General features: G+C 60.4%; 1 protein-coding gene across 4 annotated transcripts; it reads right to left on the reverse strand.

Moving 5' to 3' along the window:
• Nucleotides 1-84: 84 nt before the first annotated feature.
• SERPINF2 (serpin family F member 2) lies at nucleotides 85-7295 on the reverse strand. Of its 4 annotated transcripts, none has more exons than XM_029211509.1 (10): nucleotides 7147-7248; nucleotides 5918-5993; nucleotides 5736-5774; nucleotides 5553-5615; nucleotides 5066-5267; nucleotides 4466-4609; nucleotides 4116-4319; nucleotides 3532-3674; nucleotides 1833-2037; nucleotides 791-1203 (listed from the first exon to the last, which is right to left on the reverse strand). In XM_029211509.1, exons 2-10 carry the CDS (start codon nucleotides 5987-5989, stop codon nucleotides 791-793), a joined length of 1485 nt encoding a protein of 494 aa, XP_029067342.1. In that variant the 5' UTR covers nucleotides 5990-5993; nucleotides 7147-7248. The 4 variants fall into 4 exon arrangements, with proteins under 4 accessions (XP_029067341.1, XP_029067345.1, XP_029067342.1 ...); XM_029211511.1 differs by lacking the exon at nucleotides 7147-7248 and adding an exon at nucleotides 6412-7090; XM_029211508.1 differs by having other exon boundaries at nucleotides 85-1203; nucleotides 5553-5774; nucleotides 7147-7295.
• Between the last annotated feature and the right edge of the window lie 7 nt (nucleotides 7296-7302).

Below are 7302 nucleotides of genomic sequence, written 5' to 3' on the forward strand. Positions count from 1 at the left end.
CCCAGCCCGTGGCCTCCTCCCGCCTTCCTCCAGCCCCCCTGCTCCCACCCACGCCCCAAACAGTGACATCACAGCAGACAGGCCCATTCATTCTTTATTCAGGTGGCATAAAAATCACTACAAAAACTTTACAAAAGAGCCTTCGGGAGCTAACGCCCCCCACCCCTCGGCCACTGAGACACCAGGCAGGGGGGACAGAGGGGAGAGGAAAAAAGGGGAGTCCTGGCAGTGTTGGTACCTCCGAGGACCAGCGGGGAGACTGAGGCCACGGGGTGGTCTGGAGGCTGCTGGGCCTTGGGCAGCTCAGGGCAGAGGCAGTTGCGCGGGGCGCTCGACCTCCACCCACATGTTTAACCCCACAACAGTGCTCGGCACCCCCGGGCCACCCCATCTCCCCAGCCAGGTGTCCACTCCTCCCCGGCCCTGGCCCTCTCTGGTAAACAGGCGTGGAGGCGACCCAGCCAACTTAGGGAATAACCTACCTACCTTCCTGACAAAAATGAATCCACAGCTGCCCTTCCGCCCAAGCCCCAGACGAGGACACCCTCTGAACCCCTTTGGAAGAAATAACGTGGGATCAAGGCCCATGGTTCCCCGATGCCTGCCCTCCTCCCAGCGCTGCCCCTCCCCAAACTCCCCAAGAGGAGAAGAGAGACTGGCTCCCCTCCTCCCCTCTGCCAGACTGCGCCCCAGGCCCCCGCCCACAATCCCACAAAGCTGTTTGGAAAGAGTCACATGAGTTGAGAGGCTGGTCCAAGCAGGGACTCGGGCTGCTGGCGGCCACAGCCCGTCACTTGGGGCTGCTAGGTTGGGGGTAATCCTCCTCCGAGGGGGGCGCAAGTTTTAAGTCAGGGCCGAACGGCTTGTCTCCGCGGGGGAAGACTTTCTGGTGCTGGAAAAAGTCCCTGTTGTCAGGGGAGTCCTGCTGCTCCTTGAGCTCCGGCTGCGCGCCAGGATTGGGGTTCCTCACGCTGCCCACAAAGAGGGGCAGGCTCGTGCTGTCCTCGAGGATGAAGAAGAGGAAGGGGCGGTTCACGCTGAAGGAGGAGAGGGACATGCGGGACATGGCCGTACTGGTTGTCGCGGCCGCCTCCACCCCGGCCTCTCTGAGCTCCAGCGTGGACTGATGCTGCACGCTGGACACCACCAGGCTCTGGTCTGAGATCCCGCGCAGGTCCGGGGCCTGGAACAGTTCCTGCAGGCCTGCCCAGGCCAGGAGATGGCTGGTCAGAGCTGCCTTCTGCCCCACACGCTGCATGGACCTGCCTGGGAGGGTGTCTGGCATCCCGGCCAGGGAGCACCTTGAACCCACAGACTGCCGGTTAACTCCTATTTAACCTGCATGTATCAGCTTAAAGGTTCCTTCCTCCGGGAAGCCTTCCCTGAGCCCCTGCCCCGAAGTCCAGACAGATGCCTTTTCAATAGTTCCCTGGGTGGACTAGAGAGAAGCCCTCTGTCTTATCACTTAACGCTGAATTGTAAGTACCTGATTCCTCCTCTGCCGACCCCTGTGAGACTCAGCTTTTTGTACATGGTGGGCTCCTCGTGCCTCTTGCAGGAGAGCCAGCGAGGCTCACACGCCACCCCTGGCTCTCCACCCAGGATTCTCTGCGGTGCTCAGTCTTGGGCAGAGCAGGTCCTCATTCCCTTGCCCCACCCCCTGCCCAGGACAGAGAGTCCAAGGGTGCATATCAAACCCTCTCACCTCCCTAAGCCCCAGAAAAGGCCAGGACGCAAGTCTAGCTCTGACTCAGGCCTGCCGGCTGGGGGGCTTCCTCCTTACCCACCCCGTCCAGCTGAGCCGGGAGCTGTCCCACGCCCGGCCTCCTTACCCAGCTGGCTGAGGATGGCCACCAGGTCCATTTGGTATTTCAGGTGCAGCTTAGGCAGTTGGACCGTGGTGGGCCTCTCCCGTAGCAAGGGCTGGTGCAGCACGCCCCAGCTCAGGCTAGCCAGCACCTGGGACGCGTTCCACTCGAAATGGGTGGGCACGACGACCACGAAGCTCATGTTGTTCTTAAAGGGGAAATGAGCCACCTACAGACAAGGCAGGGAGACGGCGTGAGGACCAGAGAGCACCCAGGCCGACCTGGGGACTGGGCCAGCACCGCTTAGGAGACACTCCATCCTTCACAGGCGTGTGCGGGGTCTCCCTGAGCCTCCGCTTCCTCACCCGTGGAGTAACACTACCTGCACACACTACCGGCTGACATGTGACGGAAAGAGAGAAGCTTTTAAAGCTTCTGGCCGAGCGTGTGCACGTAGGCGGCGCTCACTCAGTAACTGGTAGTTTTCTCTCTCCTCCTCTGCTACCAGCTAGCCCGTGACTCAGGGTGAGGAACCCCCTGTGTCCGCCTCTCACTTCCATGCGTACAATGGACCAGGTTGCCCTAGCAGAGGAGCCGCTGCCAAGGGTCGTACCCTATCCACTCCTCTCTCCTCCAACTGTGACTTTGCCTGGCTGTGTATCTATACTGTGATTTGGGGTAAGATTTCATGTGAACAGAGTTTCCGCAGCTAAAGAAGTGTGAAAACCACTGGGCTCCATGGGCCCTGGTGGATGTCACTCCTCGGTCTCCAGGCAGAGCGCCCAGAGGGCAGGACCCCTGCGGCTGGAGGGGGAGTGCCAGTGTCTGGCTACCCGGGCCAGCCCGCAGAGGGCGGGCGAGACAAGAGGAAGACCAAGGAGGGCCAAGGATGGAGACGGAAGGGTGAAGGAAGTGTGGGCAGGACACAGCCTGGCGGGAAGGGGCAGCAGGAATAGAACTGGTGGGGAGGCGAACCAGATGGGCCACGTGTCGGGGGAACCGGAGAGAAGCTGGGACACTGCTCCAAGGGCCTGCCTCACCCACAGCCCCTCTCAGAAGAGACCTTGTGAAACTAGCCAACACTGCGGTCTCAGCCACAGCCGACTGGCCCAGGGATCAGCCGCTTAGGCCAAGGGGACCGTGTTTAGGCTGGAAGCGAGGGAGGCTGCACCTGAGATAGCTTGACACAGCACTCTCTCTAATCAGAATGTTCCATCAGGACGCTGACAGATCCACCCCAATCAGATCCTCCCTCCCAAGGAGCACCGTGTGAGAGCTCAGGTCGCATCTCCCAGGCTTCAGGGTGCTGAGGCCTTGTGCTGCCCCACGACCCGGGTCCTTGTAATAAACCCCCATAACCAAAGATCACCTGGGACTCAACTCAGTGTCCCTTCCTCCAAGAAGGTTCCCTGACCCCTCTAGCTAAAACACCTTTCCCCCCACTATCTGAAATTATCCTGTTGATTTATGTTTGCTCGTGCACTGTGTGTCTTCCTTCCCCAGAGCAGGGATCTGGTTTCCTTGTGCTCCACTAAACCCGCAGTGCCTAGAGCCTCAGTTTCCCTGGATGGGGGCACAGCGAGACCTTTCAGAGCCACCTGCCCCAGCGACGTGACTACAAGGAAGGTGGGGCACACCCCTGACCCCTGTGCCTGCTCCACAGGTGCCCATTCCCTTCTTCACCTCCCAGCACCCAAGCCCAGGCTGGGGAGTCAAGGGTGACCTGGATCTCAGGCTGCTCCAGCAGAAACCAGCGCAGCGGGTATGTGCGGGCTTGCATCATGTCCACCGGCACCGTGAACTTCTCGTCCAGGTGGAAAGTGTCTCTCCGCGTGAGATTCGGGTCGAACTTCCTCCTCCAGAAGCCTGAATCCAGCAGAGGGCAGGGGCCATATAGACTGGGACCAAGGTAGATTCTACCCCACCAGTCTCTTCCCCATCCCACCCAGAACCCATTTAAGGGATGAAAGGTGGAGGCTGAGGTGCCAGGGGGTGCTGTGCCAGGTGATACCCAGGTAATCTGAGGTCTGTTCCCTGGAGCGATTGCAGAACCTGGGCTTGCGTTCTCCCCTGCCCTGCCATGTTCCCAGGAACCTCCCCTGGGTCTTTTAAGACTCGGTTTCCTCCTAGGGAACTCTCCCCACAACAGCCCCATCCAGTTCCTGGGCCTCCGTCCTGCCACACCATTACCTGTCTCCTACCCTCCTGGCCCAGGCCTGGGGAGGAAGAGGGACGCTCAGAAAAAAGCGTGCCTACGGGGCAGGGGTAGGGTCTGCGGGCAGGGAGCCGAGAAGGGGAGGAGCGCACCCTGGAAGTGGATGGCATTGAGGAGAAGCAACACTGTGTCATCTGGAAGATCTGAGAGGAAATCCTCAATCTTCCCCTCTGTGGCCTCCTTCACCCATTGGTTGATGTTTGCCAGGTCATCCCTCTTCCTTCCCGTCAGGCTCATGGGCTTTGCACCAAAGAGCTGTTCTGATTGTTCCAAGAAGTCCTTTTTGATGGGAAATCCTGCACAGAAGGGCCCACAGGCTGTTGCCAGCACTTGGGCCCCACAACCACCTGTGCTCCGACTGGCTGCCTGAGCCCACACCCGTCTCCCTCACCCCTGTCCACCCCAGGGCACAACCTAGACAGTGTCTGCCACCAGCACCTACCTTTCTGCAGGTACATTCTGGCAGCCAATCGGAAAGCCCCGGGGCCCAGGTCCTGGCAGAGGCGGCTGAGCAGGTGGGGGAGGCAGGGCCCTGGGTCCACGTGTAGCACCTGCTGCAGCCTCTGCAGTGTTTGGTTCTGAGCACCTGGAGGGGCCACAGCAACCGCGGTCCTTCCCGCCCCCACTGCCCTCTCCCATCCCTCTTGAATACCTACAGGGAGCATGCCCACGAGACCGCACTTTCTCCTCCCCTATCCTGAACTGGTCTGAGGGACAGGACTCCCAAGTTTACTTTCATCTCTGTTGCTGCCAATCTGGGCAACCTCATCCTATGGCCTTCCCTCTCTGGGGAAGGTCCCACAGTGAGACCCTCCAGTCCAACGGAGACATTGTACCTATCATATTCTTGCACAAAAATCACCAGAAGCACATCCTGGGCCCAATCCCTGGGATTCTCATGCACAGAGACTGGAGTCTGCATTTTTACCAAACATCCAAGTGACCCTGATGGAGGAAGCACCTGTTCGTAAACTCTGGGGTAGGTAATGAGTTCCTACTGGCCTCCCAGCTCTGCTGGTCTGGACAGGTGCTCCCATAGTACCTAGTGCCAGGTGAGACAGTGCCAGGGCCACACTCAGAGGCGACAGGATCAGGTTGGGCCTGGTGGAGCTTTGGGCCACCAGGGAGAAGAGGTCTCTGGTGAAGGCCATCATGGCCTGGGCCAGCCTGCGGGTCTGCTCCAGGTTTGGGGACCCCTCGCAGTCTCCTGGGGCCTTCTTTGGGGCAGTCTGGCCACCAGGCTCCTGCAGGGACAGATTAGGGGTCAGTGGGGTCAAGGGCTCAGCTCCAGGTTCTGTGTTGAAGATGTCCTTCAAAGCCCCTGTGCTGGGGACAGCAGGGCCTTGTCCCCGTCCAGACATGGGCAATGGCATTCAGGGGACTAGGTCCCTTCCTCTGGTCCCTCCCCCCCTCTCCCTTCAGGCCTCAGCCTCACTGCCACCCTCAGGCCCCGCCCACTTCCTTGCCCCTGCCGATGGCCCTCCTCCCTCAGGCCCCGCCCACTCTTCCCCAGCCCCACCTGGTTGTACCTGGTTGCCCAACTTGAGGAGGGAAAGTGGGGGTAGCTTCTGCTGGGTCTTCCCGCTCATCAGCTGAAGAAAGGAGGAAGCAGATGGAGAGCAACCCTTCCCACAGGTCTCCCCACCCTGCACCAGCCACAGGTGAGGCCCCCTGGGGCCTTCCTCCCTGCCGTGCCTCTCTCTCCCCAGTACCTGCAGGCCCAAGGGCTCCATGGTGCTCACAGGAGAGAACTGTTGAGAAAGGAACGAGGAGAGGCGAGGGAACCCCTAAAGCCAAGACCTCCCTCGACCCTGCCCCCCTCCTCTTTCCCCGGGACCCCTGGCGTCTCCCGTAGCCGCCTCCCCGCCCCACCCAGACCGCGGCCCAGGCTCACCGCTGAGCAGGGGCTTTGCAGGCAGGACAAGCTGAGCACAAGGACAAGCTCAGGCAGCCAGAGCAGCGCCATGTTCCTGTGCGGGACGGGAAGCCTCCGTTCCTTCCTCGCGCCCACACCCGCCGTGGAATCCCACCCTCACGCTCACGGGCAGCCGAAGTCCTGAGCCGTCACCAAGGAGGGGACAGCGACAGCGGCAGCACACACGCCCAAAGCACAGCCCTCTGAGCAGTGAATTGCTTGAACTCCCCCCTGAGTTGCTTTTTCCCCTTTGCGTTTTCTGATTGTTCACTCTTCATGCACTGAAAATGTTTTTGTTCATAGGGGGAAAATATTACCCAAACAAAAACATGTCCCCATTCTTCAAGGCCTGGTGTTGTGAGTCAGACCTGGGTTTGAATCCAGGCTGTGCCTCTTGGCAGAGGACGTAGGACATCCCCCTTAACCCCTCTGGGCTTTGCCTCATCTTGTAAAATGGTGGCGAAAGTCCCTACCTCTACTCATGTGTATCGCGGAGACCAACCTAAGTCAGTCTTCGTGAGCCCTGACTACACGGCCTGGCACTCAGCAATGGCTGCTGTCAGTCTAGCCCAAGGGCCCTCTTGTGGGAGGCGCCTGCCCTGAAGCCTCCTCCGTACTGAGGCTTCCACCCCGGAGCTCCTATCCAACTGGCTGCCCATCGGCCCACCTTTTCTGGCTGGTCTGCTCTTGCCCACAAGGGTGGGCGGGACTGTGGTCTCAGCAGGGGTGGTGGGCTGGGCCAGAGACTGGCCTTGTTGACCCAACAGCAGAGCCCAATGAATGACTCTGGCCAGAGCCACCTTTGGACTTACGGAAAACACAGGACCTGGCCCTCTCTCTGCCCCAGGCTGGCTCCGGGAAGCCAGGCTGGCGGGTGCGGATGGGCAGGTCTTGGTCCGGCCTCGGAGCGGGTCTTACACACACCCATCCCGCCCCCGTCTCAAGCATCCTTCTATCACCCCGGCCCCATCCCCATCCCACACAAGGACCCTTGGCCAGGGCCCTGATCTCCCACCTGGGCTTTTGAATCTTCCTGGCAAGAAAAGGCTTCCAGTCTTTCATTTCCCAGAGGGACTCCCCCCAGAACCTCCACCTTGGTTCCTCATCACCCCAGGAGGCGGAGAAGTGACAGGTCTCCTGAATAAACTCAGCCCAGACCAGACCCCCTCGGCAAGGTGGGCAGCTCCAGGCCAAGCCACCCATCTTACCTCGGCAGGCTCCTCGCTGCTGCACACGATGTCCCTCTGGCCCCACTTGGGTGCTCCCCACGCTCTGCCCGGGTTCCAGCCAGCCCAGCTGAGCCCTCCCCTGCCACCAGGACCTTTGCTCTCAGCCAACCCCTGTTCCAATTGCTTTCTCTTCTG

This window comes from Monodon monoceros, unplaced genomic scaffold (assembly GCF_005190385.1).
Source record: "Monodon monoceros isolate NGI ecotype Baffin Bay Population unplaced genomic scaffold, NGI_Narwhal_1 Super_Scaffold_9, whole genome shotgun sequence".
Classification (NCBI taxonomy): domain Eukaryota; kingdom Metazoa; phylum Chordata; class Mammalia; order Artiodactyla; family Monodontidae; genus Monodon; species Monodon monoceros.

Excerpts from the sequence above, each read along its gene's own strand:
- SERPINF2 (XM_029211508.1), bottom strand. The coding sequence starts at position 5,989 with ATGGCGCTGCTCTGGCTGCCTGAGCTTGTCCTTGTGCTCAGCTTGTCC. Across the intron at positions 3,675-4,115 it reads CAATGCCATCCACTTCCAGG|GCTTCTGGAGGAGGAAGTTC; the intron begins GTGCGCTCCTCC and ends TGCTGGATTCAG. Across the intron at positions 2,038-3,531 it reads TGGAGCAGCCTGAGATCCAG|GTGGCTCATTTCCCCTTTAA; the intron begins GTCACCCTTGAC and ends CCTTGTCTGTAG.